The sequence below is a fragment of the Rutidosis leptorrhynchoides genome, chromosome 4, assembly GCF_046630445.1.
Source record: "Rutidosis leptorrhynchoides isolate AG116_Rl617_1_P2 chromosome 4, CSIRO_AGI_Rlap_v1, whole genome shotgun sequence".
Taxonomy (NCBI): Eukaryota; Viridiplantae; Streptophyta; class Magnoliopsida; order Asterales; family Asteraceae; genus Rutidosis; species Rutidosis leptorrhynchoides.
This window is the reverse complement of record NC_092336.1, coordinates 369304896-369322656: the sequence shown is the minus strand read 5'-3', so window position 1 is coordinate 369322656 and position 17761 is coordinate 369304896. Positions and strand designations below refer to the sequence as shown.

Genomic DNA, 17761 nt, shown 5'->3' with positions numbered 1-17761 from the left:
CTCTAAAGATTTAATAACATTTAGAGTGTGAAGCATTTATAGGTGACAATTTCAACCCATTTATAACTGGTACAAACTCCAACTATCAGAGTTATAAAATACAGTAATTAAATTAATAATGGGTCAAATGGGTTGGCTGGATCAACCGGGTCAAAAGTCACTCCCAAGTGTTTTCAAGGGCTTAAACTTTTTAAATCAATCTAATTTACCTTTAACTATCATAGTGTGGTAAAATGCTTACAACCTCCAAATTCATTATCTTTTAAACATGTTAGAATACCTGCAGTATTTATTTATGCAGCCCGCCCATATTGCCATTTTTAAAGGTTATACAAAAACATGAACAGGTTATAAAGGAAATATGCCATGAACGAACATGTATAGAGACTTGAAATTTAAAATGTGTTGACGTCGATTGTAACAAGATAAAAGAATAATCAAAATTAAGAACTGACCCAAAAGTGCACTCACTAGTCCTCCAACACTCATTTCAAGATGCCATGATGCTTCACCTTTTCTACTTGCTGAAACAGGAAGACGATTGGCTACAACTAGTAACCGTTGTCTATCAGTTGTGGGTCGAATTCTAAGCCCGTCTTCTTTTGTTGGAACATTATTCGCTCCTAATTGCACATTCCCAATATGATTACTATCAATACCATGAACATCTTCATTTTGAGACTTAAAAGATCTTCTTAACTCCCGTTCTCTCAATAGTCTTTCAAGCCTAGTTCTGAGTATGGCTGAAGTGTTTTCGTAATCATCTGTATGCATATTTGACTTCTGCAACTCATCCTGCAATTAATCAGGGAAATTAAAGTTCAGATCTTTATCATAACTTCTTAAAAAGGTAGAATGATCTAAAACTGCAACATAATTTGCTCAATGATAATTGAGACCTTGGAATGTCATTAATTGGGCAAAATATACAATCGAGTATAGTTTATTTTTTCCGAAACAATTGATAATCTTAATCTTTTAAAGCTAGTTTAACAACATAACGAAAGAAATTAGTAAAAAATGTACGTTTGACTTGACATATGATAGAACAAAACTGTTTGAATACAGATCGAAGGCTTTAACTAGAGACCAAAATCAGAAGTTAAACAATATGGAACAAAGGCATGCACATACAAAATCTGGTCATTTATCATGATCAAAATATTAACAAATTATGAAGATGGTTGTTTTCGAGTTATTTACTACCAAATCGTGTTGCAGAATGCCGATCTCTTCAGATGATCTAATGTTCTTCATTGAATATAAATCACAATCCTACAATGCTCGTTTTTTTAATAATGTTCAAATTTGTGTATATATCAATATATATTAGAATGATCATGCCAGGATATATATGGATATATCTATTTGTAATTAGCGTTTGCTGAGATAATTTAGAAATAGAAATAAATATGAATAGGTTAACCGTATTATGATTTAAAAGATGATTCAGATTCAGATTATGGAAATGAATGCATGCTTGTGGAGGGTAGAATTTTGAACAAGGCCATAATATCTTTACCTATACAATTAAGTTGTACATAAATTAATGACACATACCTGTGTGGGTTATAAGAAGTTATTGTATAAAAAGTTGGATTAGCTAAATTGTCTAAAGACACAGTGATCTTTTTATTTTGTATTTTTTTAAACGGCGATATCGACATCGAATGCTCTCATTTGTCACCCACACACGCGTTAGGAGGAAAATCTTCACACACCATCGCCGCATTGGGTACCCGGTGTGCTTTGGATTAAACCGAGAGGCTTAAGGCATGCGCCGTATCACCCCAACAGAATCCTTGAGAAAAAACCCCCTCCCAGGATTCGAACATCCGCCTATTATTTCAAAGACGTGGGCCCAGGATCAACATAGGAGTTGTGCCACTCAAGCAATGTCTCGGTGGTTCTTTTTATATTGTATCCTTAAAACAACTTACAATTTTGGTTAAGGGACCTAGAATTAAAAATTAAAAAAACTTATAAACCTAGTTAGCGATTTTGAACAAATCACAAAATTTATTTGTCAAGTAAGCATTTGGTCATAGCCACCCTCCACCGTCGTTTTCGCAGTGAGTTTGCCTATGATTGTTAGGACTTATCTTGTTGCTTGATCTGTGACCCACTACGGTATTGGAGCTTGCCGGAACTCTCCTTTTTTGTGGCGGTTGGCGGCACACCACTGTTCTGGTGGTGACCACCGGCTGTAGTGGTGGAGGGAAGTCTCATTGCTACTCTTTTCTTTTTCTTCTTCTGTTTCAGGCCCTGGTGACTCTTTGTGTTGTCGGGCGTATGGTGGTCTACCACCCAGTTGGTAGTGGCCACTGGAGACCGTGTAACTTTGTTTTATGTTTTGTTGTTGTGTTAGTCCACACCGATTTAGCGGTAGCCACTGACGGCTATAAGAGGAGGGCAGATACGAGGATTTTCGTGGGATGGTCGGGTGAACCACAACCCTATTGGTGGTGGTTCGTATGTGATTATCCTGGAACAAATGAGGTGGTGGTGGGTGTAGTTTCGGTTGCAGATTTGGATTGCTTGTTGTCGTGGGTGTGTTAGTTCCTTTCCTTACCGTGGCGCCTTTGAGTTTGGAACATGCGATGATCTCCTTGTTGAAAATCTGGTTTCTAGAGGTGCAGGTGATACCGGTTTTTTGGCAGTTCGGGGTCACTTTGTGGCGGTTCATGGTGTTTAATGGTTGCTTGAGTTGTATTATTGCGGTGGCAGTCGGTATTCTTTCAACCATTGTCGTTTAGTTTCGTTTATTTTACGCATGATTTTTGGTGTTTGTCTTAGGTTATTCTTTTCTCTCCTTGTTATTTGTAGTCTACAGTGATTTAACTTGTGTAGTTTGTTACTTGATTAAGTGAAACAACCCAACCACGTACCCCACAATTGTAGCAAGTAGGGACAAAGTTCCCAAAACCACCGGTAGCGCCCTTCTTCACACTATTGACACTTTCGGAACCCTTCTTGTTCTTGTTCTTTTTATTTGAAAAATTCGAATAACTCGAACCTTCAAACTTTCTTTTTGAAAAAGTGAAATCGCTTTTTCTTGGAACCTCCGGCTCAAAACCCCGAGCCAACTCGTATAGCTCTTCAAAAGTCTTAGCCATTCCCCGACTAATCTTACCCTTGAACTCGTCGTTCAAAGTACGGTAGAAATCTTTCATTAACTTGTGATCGTCACCAACATATTCCGGGCAAAAGCGAGTCTTTGCCAAAAAGGTAGACTTGAGAGTAACCAAGTCCATTGAACCTTGTTGCAAATGATGCAACTCGTCCCGGATTCTATCAAGGTCGGAAGAAGTTCGGTATTCTTGGAAGAATTCCTTCTTAAACTCCTCCCATGTCAAGCTCATACACTGCTCTTCGCCATACAAATTGATTTTATCGTCCCACCATAACTTGCCTTCTTCACGTAACATGCTAGACCCATATCTCGTCTTCTTCTCGGGAGGACATTCCGCGGTACGGAAAGCTCCCTCGATATCAGAAATCCAACAAGTGCTTTTCAATGGATCCCTCACCCCATTAAACATCGGAGGTTGAGTATCCTTGAAATTCTTGTAGTGGAAGTCCCGCCTTCCTTCACCTCCTTCACCGCGAGGATAAACGTTTCTAGCTTCAAGGGCCTCTTCGATAGTGGCCTTCATTCGTTCATTTATCAAATCGGTCACTTGCCCATCGACCGAATCTTGGAAGACCTTTCGGACGTCCGTAAGAAAATCCGCTTTTAACTTTTTAAAGACGGCCTCAACCTTAGCCGAAAACTCGACGTCCTCGCTTGTACTTCCGTTATCATGATCGGGTCCGTTTCTCGTCTTCATTCTATAAAACGAAGTAGGTTAAACCATGTAACGAAAGACATAACACGTAAGTATATACATGTACACCACACTACCCCATCTTGCTCAACAATCGTCGTACATTACTCGTTTGACACGATTTGCACTCGTAACAACGGTAGCTAATCGTTGTTACGCGAGCAAGTCGCATTAACTCGCTAGTACAATGTCCGTCTTGCTTGATGATTGCTAAACACAATACAAAACAATTAGCACAAGGTTAGTTCATATAAACCAAGGCACTAACAATTCCCGATTAGACCCAAAGTCCTACAAGTCCCGCATAAAGCTCTCACACAATAAAGTCCAAGTCTAGGCACCTATCTCAAGTCGCCTAAATCCCTTAGACCATGCTCTGATACCACTTGAAACAACCCAACCCGTACTCCGTACGATAAATTTTTTTTTTTTTAAATACAATACACATTTATGCGCCAATTAAATATGTAATCCATTCCACACGATTCGTCAAAACACACTACGAGTTTAATGTCTACAAAAAGGCACAAAGGCCCTTAACGAATGTGATACAAGTTTGACCAACAACAAATGATAGTTTATAACCCAAATGACACTCGAGCATGGTTTGGGGCTAAACTACCCAAAACGTTCGGCCACTTCAAAAGCTATCCCAAAAGCACCCCCTGTCAACATAAACGGGAGACAACTAATCCAACCGTATGCCCTTACCCTTGTCCAAGCCGGAACCTATAAAATGGTAAACAACGAGAGGGTAAGCAAGGCTTAGTGAGTGCAACAATTATACATACATATATATAACCTACTTACTTGCAAACACTTACCAAGTCCGCATACATACTAGTTACACAATTAGCATACCCTTCACATGTATAACGCTAAGTACCACGATAACAAGACTAGTATAACAATAGCATATAACACAACAATACAATATGCTAAACACAAATATAACGATGATGTTCACAACATCCATAGTACTCGAGATCTCCAGTCTAGCCCAACGAATGGTATCGTCAACATCGAACTTAAACCCCATTCGCCTACATTAATGTGATATCGTCAACACCGAACTTTAAACCCACATATGAGGTATCGTCAACATCGAACTTTAAACCCTCATCAACTCACTACAATAGTCGTATGGCATCGTCAACATCGAACTTTAATTCCATACGTGAGGTATCGTCAACAACGAACTTTAAACCCTCATCACAACACAATATACTCTAGTGTATGGTATCGTCAACAACGAACTTTAAACCCACACCCCACAAGTAAATAAATTATATACATACACATACAATTATTCCACTCACCTTGTCACAAAGATGATGATTTAGCACTTCCGAGCTTCAACTCAATGTACCTAAATCATTAAGTGCACATTCAATTTCACAACTAGTGGGATTAACCACAATACTCCCACTTGAGCATTTAATGTTCCAATTTGCATTCAATGACTCCACTACTCACAACCGCCCATAAATGGCCAAGACTCGACTTTAATCACTAAGACTAGTAAATTAAAGTCTATTAACTTCAATTAACACAAACTTAGGGTAATCCATACCCATTTCATCCCATTAGGTCAACTAGTACATTTTGACCCATTTTAACTCACTTAAACTCACAAATCAAGTCAAACTTACCCATTAACCCTTCTTTCATAAATCTTAAAGTGCATTAGTGACTAACAACACCAATTGACACTTACAACCTCAAATCACAAGGCCAAAACCCTAGATTATGGCTATTAGGGTTTTATTACAACAACATAACCCAAACTCACCCATTTTACCCTCAAATGGGTCATACAAATCACTAGTACCCAAAACCCTAGTCATTAACCAATAAAACTCAAACTTAGAGTTAGAACTTACCGAGACTATCAACGCGTAGCTAGAGACACAAGGAACAACTTTAAATCCCGCTCCTAGGTTTGATTCACAAATCTCCAACTTCAAATCTCAAGATCAAGCTAGGTGGGTTTTGTGTTTTGGGAGAGAAATAGGAAAGAAAATGGAAATGAAAATGAAATATATGGATGTGTGGTGGAGAGTTAATGTTCCCACCAGATTTATATGTCAAATTACCATTTTGTCCCTCCAAGTCATTTAATTTAAGCTAAAACCGGAATCAGAACTGTAGGACGGTCGCGACGCGGCGATAAATGTCGCGGCGCGACGTTACAAAGGAAAAACCACCCCTCTTAACTCAACTTCTGACCCTGGTTTGCTTGCTTTGCCGCGGCGCGAAACCATTTGTCGCGGCGCGGCCTAAGGCACGATCTGGTCAGTTCGACCATCTTAAACACAAAAATCGTTTTACACAACATTAATTTGTTCAAGCCTCCAATACACGTCTAACTCTCATATCTAAGTCTCACAAGACTTAACACTAACCGAAGCTCCTTTAAGACTTATTTACGCACACATTAACAAGTACATATATATATATATATATATATATATATATATATATATATATATATATATATATATATATGTATATATATCTACACAATTACGCATAAACAACGAGTTACATACGTACAAATGATTAAGTATGTACCTTTCGATATGTACGGGAAAAACGGGATGTTACAACTCTCCCCCACTTGAATCGGAGCGCGTCCTCGCGATCCAAGCCGCATGACAAGAAGGGAGATAAACCAACACAAACTCTTCGGGCTCCCAAGTAAACTCGGAACCCTTACTACGGCGCCATTGAACTTTAAAAGTCCTAACCTCTTTATGTCTCAACCTTTTGACCTTCTCATCAAGTATGGCAATCGGTTCCTCGATATACTCTAACTTATTATTTAGCTCAATCTCGTCTAATGGCACCCAAGACGAATCATCCGCAAGACACTTCCGGAGATGGGAAACATGAAATGTATTATGGATCACCGCAAGCTCTTCGGGTAATTCCAAACGATACGCGACTTCACCAACACGAGCTAAAACCTTAAATGGTCCAATAAACCGAGGAGCTAACTTTCCTCGTTTCCGGAATCGAATAATACCCTTCCATGGCGAAACCTTAAGCATCACCATGTCACCTTCTTGAAATTCGATCGTTCGTCTACGTTTGTCGGCATACGACTTTTGCCTATCTTGAGCCTCTTTCAAATGCTCTCGAATCATATCAATCTTGCTATTCGTCTCTAAAACCAAATTAGTACTCCCGATTTCCTTTTGTCCCACTTCACCCCAACAAATCGGGGTTCGACACCTACGCCCATAAAGCATCTCATATGGTGGCATCCCAATACTAGTATGATAACTATTATTGTACGAGAATTCCACCAAAGGTAAGTGCTCGTCCCAACTACCACCAAAATCGATAATACACGCCCGTAACATATCCTCCAAAGTTTGATTCGTACGTTCGGTTTGACCGTCCGTTTGAGGATGATACGCCGTGCTCAATTTCAATTGCGTACCCATATCTTCATGAAACTTTTCCCAAAACCGAGATGTAAAACGAGTATCTCAATCCGAAATAATAGATATAGGAACACCGTGTCGTGAGATGACTTCCTTGATAAACAACTTAGCCAAGGTCTCCGACGATATCGCTTCCTTAATGGGAAGAAACAAAGCACTTTTCGTCAATCGATCAACTATAACCCAAATCGAATCAAATTGGGTTCTCGCCGTTTTAGGTAACTTTGTGATGAAATCCATGGTAATGTGCTCCCATTTCCATTTCGGGATTTCTAACGGTTGTAACTTACCATACGGCTTTTGGTGCTCGGCTTTGCATTGCTCAACATATTTCACAACATCACGTTTCATGCTCGACCACCAATAATCTTTCCTTAAATCAAGATACATTTTCGTTGCGCCCGGATAAATGGAATACTTTGACTTATGTGCTTCATCAAGTAGCACTTGTCAATAATCCCCCATCTTAGGCACCCACACTCTTCCTTGAAAAGACAACAGACCCCGCGAGCCCATAGTAATGAACTCCGATTGTCCCACAATTCGCTCCGCATGCTTGTTGTGAACGTAAGCCTCTATTTGAATCATACCAAGTTTCTCAAGAAAATCGTTAGTAATAATCATACGTAACAATCCCAATCGTAACGCCGGGTGATGACTCTTTCGACTTAACGCATCCGCGACCACATTCGCCTTGCCCGGATGATAAAGTATCTCACAATCGTAGTCTTTTACCACATCCATCTACCTACGTTGACGATAATTCAAATCTCGTTGATTAAAGAGATGTTTCAAACTCTTATGATCCGAATAAATCGTACACTTGACACCATACAAGTAATGGCGCCAAATTTTTAACGCATGCACAACCGCTGCCAACTCAAGATCATGAGTCGGATATCTCGTCTCGTGTTCCTTTAATTGTCGAGAGGCATAAGCGATGACTTTACCTATTTGCATTAGAACACACCCGAGTCCAATTAACGAGGCATCACAATAAACCGTCATGTCCTCCACCCCTTCCGGTAAAACTAACACCGGAGCTTGACATAACTTCTCCTTTAACAATTGAAAAGCAATTTCTTGCTCGTTCTCCCAATTAAATCTCGCATTCTTTCTTGTCAATTTCGTCAACGAAGAAGCGATCTTAGAAAAGTCTTGGATAAACCGACGATAATAACCCGCCAATCCGAGAAAACTTCGGACCTCTGTAGGCGTAGTCGGTTGTCTCCAAACCTTCACCGTCTCTATCTTCCCCGGATCCACTTGAATACCGTCTTTGTTCACAATGTGACCAAGGAATTGAACTTCCCTTAGCCAAAATTCACATTTGGAGAACTTAGCATACAACTTCTCCTTTCGTAACGTCTTCAATACTTCACGCAAATGACGTTCATGCTCGTCCATACTTTTCGAGTAGACTAGTATGTCGTCAATGAACACAATTACCGACTTGTCCAACATAGGTTGGCATACTCTGTTCATTAGATCCATGAATGCCGCCGGTGCATTCGTAAGACCAAAAGGCATAACTACAAACTCAAAATGCCCATAACGCGTTCGAAAAGCTGTTTTCTCAATATCTTCCTCACGGACCCGCATTTGGTGATAGCCGGACCGTAGGTCGATCTTAGAGAAATACGTCACACCTTGGAGTCGGTCAAACAAATCGTCAATCCGAGGCAACGGATAACGATTCTTGATCGTCACTTTATTCAACTCCCGGTAATCGATGCACATCCGCATACTACCATCCTTCTTTTTCACGAATAAAACCGGAGCGCCCCACGACGAAGCACTCGGTCGAATAAAACCCTTCTCAAGCAACTCTTGGGTTTGATTTAACAACTCTTGCATTTCCGTCGGTGCTAAACGATAAGGATTTTTAGCAATGGGAGTAGCTCCCGGAACCAACTCAATGCGAAATTCAACTTGTCTTTCCGCCGGAACACCCGGTAACTCGTCTGGAAAAACGTCTTCGAATTCACTAACCACCGGAATTTCACGAATAGGTGGTGACTCGTCACGAGTATCAACAACATGGGCAAGAAAAGCCATGCCACCACTAACAAGAAAACGACGTGCCCGTGCGAAAGAACATATCGGCACAAGTCTTCTTCGCTTATCACCGTGAATAATCAACTCTCCCCCACTTGGGGTCTTCACACGTATAAAATTTTCATGGCATGCAATATCGGCTCTATTTTGATCGAGCCAATCCATACCAACAACGATATCAAAATCGCCCAAAGTCATAGGGATGAGATCAATTTTAAAGTTTTCGGTACAAAAAACGACATCACAATTCCTACACACATCAACCACTAGCACCGTCTTGCCATCCGCTATTTCGACTTCTACCGGACGACTTAACTTAGCTAACGGTCTATCAAGTTTAGGCACAAATTTTGGAGACACAAACGACAAATTTGCACCGCTATCAAAAAGAATCCTTGCCGGATTAGAATTAACCAAGAAGGTACCTGAGACAACTTCGTTGGATTGCTTGGCTTCGTCGTTAGTCATCAAATAGTTTCGACCCCTAGCCGTACCCACCGCCTTCTCTAGCCTTTTAACATTATCGTTGTTCAAATCGGGACACTCTGACTTTCGGTGTCCTTCTTTGTTGCAATTAAAACAAGTGAGCTTGTTTGTTGAATTTGGCTTCGGACAATCTCGAGCCATATGTCCACGTACCCCACAATTGTAGCAAGTAGGGACAAAGTTCCCAAAACCACCGGTAGTGCCCTTCTTCACACTATTGACACTTTCGGAACCCTTCTTGTTCTTGTTCTTTTTATTTGAAAAATTCGAATAACTCGAACCTTCAAACTTTCTTTTTGAAAAAGTGAAATCGCTTTTTCTTGGAACCTCCGGCTCAAAACCCCGAGCCAACTCGTATAGCTCTTCAAAAGTCTTAGCCATTCCCCGACTAATCTTACCCTTGAACTCGTCGTTCAAAGTACGGTAGAAATCTTTCATTAACTTGTGATCGTCACCAACATATTCCGGGCAAAAGCGAGTCTTTGCCAAAAAGGTAGACTTGAGAGTAACCAAGTCCATTGAACCTTGTTGCAAATGATGCAACTCGTCCCGGATTCTATCAAGGTCGGAAGAAGTTCGGTATTCTTGGAAGAATTCCTTCTTAAACTCCTCCCATGTCAAGCACATGCACTGCTCTTCGCCATACAAATTGATTTTATCGTCCCACCATAACTTGCCTTCTTCACGTAACATGCTAGACCCATATCTCGTCTTCTTCTCGGGAGGACATTCCGCGGTACGGAAAGCTCCCTCGATATCGGAAATCCAACAAGTGCTTTTCAATGGATCCCTCACTCCATTAAACATCGGAGGTTGAGTATCCTTGAAATTCTTGTAGTGGAAGTCCCGCCTTCCTTCACCTCCTTCACCGCGAGGATAAACGTTTCTAGCATCAAGGGCCTCTTCGATAGTGGCCTTCATTCGTTCATTTATCAAATCGGTCACTTGCCCATCGACCGAATCTTGGAAGACCTTTCGGACGTCCGTAAGAAAATCCGCTTTTAACTTTTTAAAGTCGGCCTCAACCTTAGCCGAAAACTCGACGTCCTCGCTTGTACTTCCGTTATCATGATCGGGTCCGTTTCTCGTCTTCATTCTATAAAAGGAAGTAGGTTAAACCATGTAACGAAAGACATAACACGTAAGTATATACATGTACACCACACTACCCCATCTTGATCAACAATCGTCGTACATTACTCGTTTGACACGATTTGCACTCGTAACAACGGTAGCTAATCGTTGTTACACGAGCAAGTCTCATTAACTCGCTAGTACAACGTCCGTCTTGCTTGATGATTGCTAAACACAATACAAAACAATTAGCACAAGGTTAGTTCATATAAACCAAGGCACTAACAATTCCCGATTAGACCCAAAGTCCTACAAGTCCCGCATAAAGCTCTCACACAATAAAGTCCAAGTCTAGGCACCTATCTCAAGTCGCCTAAATCCCTTAGACCATGCTCTGATACCACTTGAAACAACCCAACCCGTACTCCGTACGATAATTTTTATTTTTTTTTAAATACAATACACATTTACGCGCCAATTAAATATGTAACCCATTCCACACGATTCGTCAAAACACACTACGAGTTTAATGTCTACAAAAAGGCACAAAGGCCCTTAACGAATGTGATACAAGTTTGACCAACAACAAATGATAGTTTATAACCCAAACGACACTCGAGCATGGTTTGAGGCTAAACTACCCAAAACGTTCGGCCACTTCAAAAGCTATCCCAAAAGCGCCCCCTGTCAACATAAACGGGAGACAACTAATCCAACCGTATGCCCTTACCCTTGTCCAAGCCGGAACCTATAAAATGGTAAACAACGAGAGGGTAAGCAAGACTTAGTGACTGCAACAATTATACATACATATATATATAACCTACTTACTTGCAAACACTTACCAAGTCCGCATACATACTAGTTACACAATTAGCATACCCTTCACATGTATAACGCTAAGTACCACGATAACAAGACTAGTATAACAATAGCATATAACACAACAATACAATATGCTAAACACAAATATAACGATGATGTTCACAACATCCATAGTACTCGAGATCTCAAGGCTAGCCCAACGAATGGTATCGTCAACATCGAACTTAAACCCCATTCGCCTACATTAATGTGGTATCGTCAACACCGAACTTTAAACCCACATATGAGGTATCGTCAACATCGAACTTTAAACCCTCATCAACTCACTACAATAGTCGTATGGCATCGTCAACATCGAACTTTAATTCCATACGTGAGGTATCGTCAACAACGAACTTTAAACCCTCATCACAACACAATATACTCTAGTGTATGGTATCGTCAACAACGAACTTTAAACCCACACCCCACAAGTAAATAAATTATATACATACACATATAATTATTCCACTCACCTTGTCACAAAGATGATGATTTAGCACTTCCGAGCTTCAACGCAATGTACCTAAATCATTAAGTGCACATTCAATTTCACAACTAGTGGGATTAACCACAATACTCCCACTTGAGCATTTAATGTTCCAATTTGCATTCAATGACTCCACTACTCACAACCGCCCATAAATGGCCAAGACTCGACTTTTGTAACGACCCGCACTTTTTCGATCGTTCTATACTTATAAGATTAATATTTACATAAATTAAACCTTACCAACATGATAAGCAATCCAAATTGTTGAGACTTATGTTTTCGAAAAGAGTTTTACACAACGTTTGACCGTCTAGTTTGACCGATGATATCACGAACTATACAATATATGATAATTATACGTTTGTGTATATATATGTATATATACATATTTAACATGATCTAAGAATGTTTTAATATCTCATTTTGTATTAATAACAATAAGTTATAAGTATATTTTGAAACTACTAACTTAAGTTTTCAAAACGATAACCATACGTAACGTTATTTGACTTAAATACTTATAACCTATAATGTTTATACATATATCGTATAAGTAATGTATTTAATCACTTTTAAAGGGCTTACATACATAAAACAATATAAGTATATTTACAAAAGATAGCTATATTTGAATCCTCGTTCCGTTTTCTCAAAGATTTCTATACGTATACCTAGGGTATATGTACCCGTATCATACGCAGCTTCTAGATGTATTTACTATTGGTATATACCAATAAAAATCTGCTCCTTAGCAGCCTTAAATGATTAAGAAACATGTGGAACCAACCATTTGTCAAGTAGCATGAATTATTTAGCAAGAAAACAAAGTTAGGTATCTTTTTTTTCCTTTATAACCTAAAAACGTTTTTATGCATGCACACCATTTCTTCACCCCATTTTCTCATACTTACACTTCCATTTCTCTCTCAAAATACTCTTAACTTCATACTTGATCATCTCCAAGCATTTTCCCCATCATTTAGCTTCAAAAACAACACTTAAACCTCATAAGAAAACCTTACAAAAACACTTCAAGAAATCCTTCCAAGAACACCAACTTACTTCCAATCTTTCATCCACTTCCATCACCCTTTTGGTTCTAAGTTTTTACTCCTCTTTTACAGCAACCTTGTCCAAGGAACTTGAGGTAGAATCTATGTTTATAACCTTATTCGATTCATATATATATAGCTATCATATTTTGTGGTATACAATTTTAACAACAATAACATAGTTTGAAAGTTTTCAAACTTGTTTGCAAACTAAATAGATCCTTCTAACTTAACTTTTAAAATACTTCAAGACCTGTAATATAACTTAAATATATGTAAATTTAACAAGGTATAGCTTGGTTTTTCAAAGAACACCTTAAAAACTGAATTTACGACATTGGAGTGCAACCGGGGGCTATTTTGGGTTGGATAATTAAAAACCATCTTAAACTTTGAATTGGAGGTTTATTTTCTGGAAAAATGATTTTTACTATAAATATGATAACACATAAAAATTTCATAATTTAACTCAAAATATAAGTATTTTTAGAAAAATAATCATTTAAGGTTGTTTACATGATGGAAAATGATTAACTTCATAAGTTTCACTAAAGTTTGACCTATGACCTGTGATTTCGAATACAAACTAAGGTATTTACAGTTCATAGTCTTAAAGAGGGACTCGATCCAAGGAAGTGGCAAGTTGAATCAACGAAAACGGAGTTGTAACGAAGAAACTATGACCAAAACGAGATCGGATATCTAAGACTAGTTTAGCTACGAAAATAATTGGAGAAAATTAAATAAATCACATCTTTTTAAAATAACATGATATTTTATATATATGTACTCATAATTTAATTTTATATGGTTCAGGATCACCCGTAAACAATACGAGAAGATTAATCATAAGATCCCATGATTGTACGCAACACGTCATTTGACAACACCGGTACTTTATGTACGCAACACGTCATTTGACAACACCGGTACCATGGGTCAAGATTAATCTCGACCAATACATATACGATGGGGTTTTATTTATTTCGTTGGGGATTTTATTTATTTCATTGCGGGTATATTAAACATCTAAAAATGAACCATTAAAATTGAATTACTAACAACGAACTGCTAACTACGGACTAAGGAATTATTAAAAGTATTAAAAGTATAACAAGTATATATATGTGACGTTTGTTTAAAAAGAAAAGGTATTGATATATTATATATGGATAGGTTCGTGATATCAACCGGAGACCAAGTCAAATTATATATATCTTCAAGACGAAAGTGAGTATATAGTCCCACTTTTAAACTCTAAATATTTCGGGATGAGAATACATGTATTTTATGTTTTACGTTATGGACACAAGTAACTGAAAAATATATATTCTACGTTGAGTTGTACCACTGGCATACTTCCCTGTAGCTTGGTAACTAATATTTACAGCGGTATTGTAAACACGAATCCTGTTGATAGATCTATCGGGCTTGACAACCCCAACCGAACTGGACGACCAGTATTCAACGGTTGCACAGTACTTCGTTTCGTGACTACACTTGGTACAGTGTAGTAAGATTTCATATTAAAGGGAATATGCGACGTGATTAATTGTTAAGTATGGTTACCAAGTGCTCAACCACTTAGAATATTTTTATTAAACTGTTTATATACGAAATCTTGTGGTCTATATATATATTGCTGCCGGCACTAAACCTATATCTCACCAACTTTATGTTGACGTTTTAAGCATGTTCATTCTCAGGTGATAATTAGAAGCTTCCGCTGCAACATGTTGAATTTAAACAAGATCTTGAGTATGCATATTTGTGTCAAAAATAAAACTGCATATCGGAGGATTTGTGTTGTAAAATATGCTAGAAATCGTGTTGTTATCATCATTTGTAAAGTTTGTAAGTCGAAGATTATCGCTAAACGATAATCATCTTTATTTCGTCCAAAGCTTGTATCAAAAATAAGAATCATGGTTTGTAATGTATAATATATGCAGTTTTTCTTTTAAAAATGTCGCATATAGAGGTCAATACCTCGCAATGAAATCATACGTTATCTAACACGTTCTTACGGTTAAGGACGGGTTATGACATGTGGTATCAGAGCGGTGGTCTTAGCGAACCAGGTTTGCATTAGTGTGTCTAACTGATAAGTCGTTAGGATACATTAGTAAGTCTGGACTTTGACCGGGTCTGATTTAAAAACCATTGCTTATCATTGTTGGTTAAAATTTATATGTAAATATTATGTAGTACTAATGGGTTAGTTGTTGTGTGATAGATGTCGGGCTCAAAACTTGTTATCACATTCAGCGACTCCGAACCAGAATCTTCAGATGGTGTTCCAGTCATTAACCTATCCGATGACGAAAATAATATCTTTGGGGAAGACTCACAAATTCCGGATGAACCGACTATAGAGAACCCGGAAAGTGAACCCGAGGAGGAAAGTGAACCCGAGGAGGAAAGTGAACCCGAGGAGGAAAGTGAACCCGAGGAGGAAAGTGAACCCGAGGAAGAAATACAGGAAATTACAAAAGAAGAGTTCGAACTAGGAAAGAAACGAAAGGCTAATGAATTAGAAAATTCAAATCCTGAGTTTAATAAGGATGATGTGGCACCAACTCCACTAGACACTACCACCCCTATTCCCGCTATTCCTATTCGTTCTATCCCGGCATCCAGTTCTTCAGTCCCATAGCCAAAATATAGGCAGACAGCCAGGATAAGCGTTAAGCGATTCTTTGAACCTAAACGTCCTAGAAAATAGACCAAACGATGCGCTGCCGTATTAAACCATGGGATCATATAATGTTTTGTATAATATTATTAGTGTGGTTTGTTTAAAGTTCGATGTAAGATAAGCATATGTAAAATAGTGAAGTGTGAAATGCAATAATTTTCCATGGTTAAGTATTATTTAGATGGTAGTAATTGATTCTGTACTAAGCTATTAAGTATGGACATTAACGGGTAGGTACTACCCTAGATATAATTATAAAACGCTAATAAGAAGAAAAGGCTTTTATAATAATACCTGGTTCATATTATTAATAAGCTATAATGTACTGTAAATATACACTACATCTATAATATTCCATGTGAATAATTATTTTCTTTTCATTCTTATAGAAGAATATGGCGCGATTGAACCGAATGACGGAACAAGAAATCCAGGAACTCATCAATCAGCGAGTGAACGACAGAATGTTATGGGTCGAGGCTGCAAGAGGTGCTGCAGTTAACCCAAATCCTCGTGTGGGGTGCACTTACAAAACTTTTCAAGCTTGCAAGCCCTCATCATTCAGTGGAACAGAAGGACCGATCGGTTTAACCCGGTGGATAGAAAAGATGGAGACTGTGTTTAAAATAAGTGGTTGTGTTGAAAAGGACATGACCAAGTATGCATCGTGCACTTTACAAGATAGTGCACTCACGTGGTGGAAAAATTATGTGAAGGCTGTAGGAGGAGATGTAGCTTATGATACTCCTTGGGAAGAATTCAAAACAATGTTAATCAACGAGTATTGTCCAAGGAACGAGGTTAGGAAGTTGGAAGATGAATTACGAAGCCTGAAGGTTGTTGGTACTGAAATCACCAACTACAATCAGCGATTCATGGAATTAGTTTTGCTATGTCCTGAATTGGTCCCAACCGAAGAACGGAAGATTGAAATGTACAAAGATGGGTTGCCCAAAAAGGTCAAGGCAAATGTTACAGCATCGAAACCTAAGACAATTCATGAAGCTATAACTATGGCAAACGAGCTAATGGATCAGGTCATCATGGATAAGAAAGTATCCAATACTGATGTGAAGGTATCAGGTAACAAAAGAAAGTGGAATGGAAATTATGATCGAGGTAACCAACAACAATCTTTTAAGAAACAAGAAAACACGCAAGGTGCGGGTAGTGGTTTAAGCTTTGGTTATAAAGGACAAAATCCTTTATGCAACCGATGCCACAAACATCACTCTGGCTACTGTAATGTGGTATGCAACAAATGTAATCGAAAGGGTCATCTTGCTGAAGATTGTAGGGCCCTCGTTACAAATACAAATGGTACCAAGACTCCTGCCACCAATGCAAATAGAATTGCTTTGGCTACCGTTACTTGCTTTGGTTGTGGAAAACAAGGTCACTATAAGAGTCAGTGCCCGAATCCAGAGAAGAATGTCGGACCTGCACGTGGGAGAGCATTTGTTATTAATGCTAGAGAGGCACGCGAAGATCCGGAGCTTGTTACGGGTACGTTTACCATTAATAACTTATCAGCATCTATTATATTTGATACTGGCGCCGATAGAAGTTACGTGTATAGAAATTTTTACACTAAATTGAATTGTTCATCATTACCTCTAGATGCTAAGTACATGATTGAGTTAGCTAATGGTAAACTAATTAAAGCCGATAAAATTTGTCGTGATTGTGAAATAAATTTAGCCGGAGAAACGTTTAAAATTGACTTGATACCCGTAGAATTAGGAAGTTTTGATGTA

General features: G+C 38.6%; 1 protein-coding gene across 2 annotated transcripts in view; it reads right to left on the bottom strand.

Annotated features, from left to right (window-relative positions):
• LOC139843872 (alpha,alpha-trehalose-phosphate synthase [UDP-forming] 1-like) overlaps nt 1-17761 on the bottom strand; it is a 35826-nt gene that overhangs the window by 12391 nt on the left and 5674 nt on the right. The window contains exons 1-2 of one of the 2 annotated variants that reach the window (XM_071834045.1): nt 1207-1438; nt 456-795 (exon numbers count right to left, since the gene is read on the bottom strand). In XM_071834045.1, the coding sequence (XP_071690146.1) occupies nt 456-795; nt 1207-1257 (391 nt within the window). In that variant the 5' untranslated portion in view covers nt 1258-1438. Of the gene's footprint in view, nt 1-455; nt 796-1206; nt 1439-17761 lie in introns of those variants that run through there. The other variant, XM_071834046.1, reaches the window with a different exon arrangement.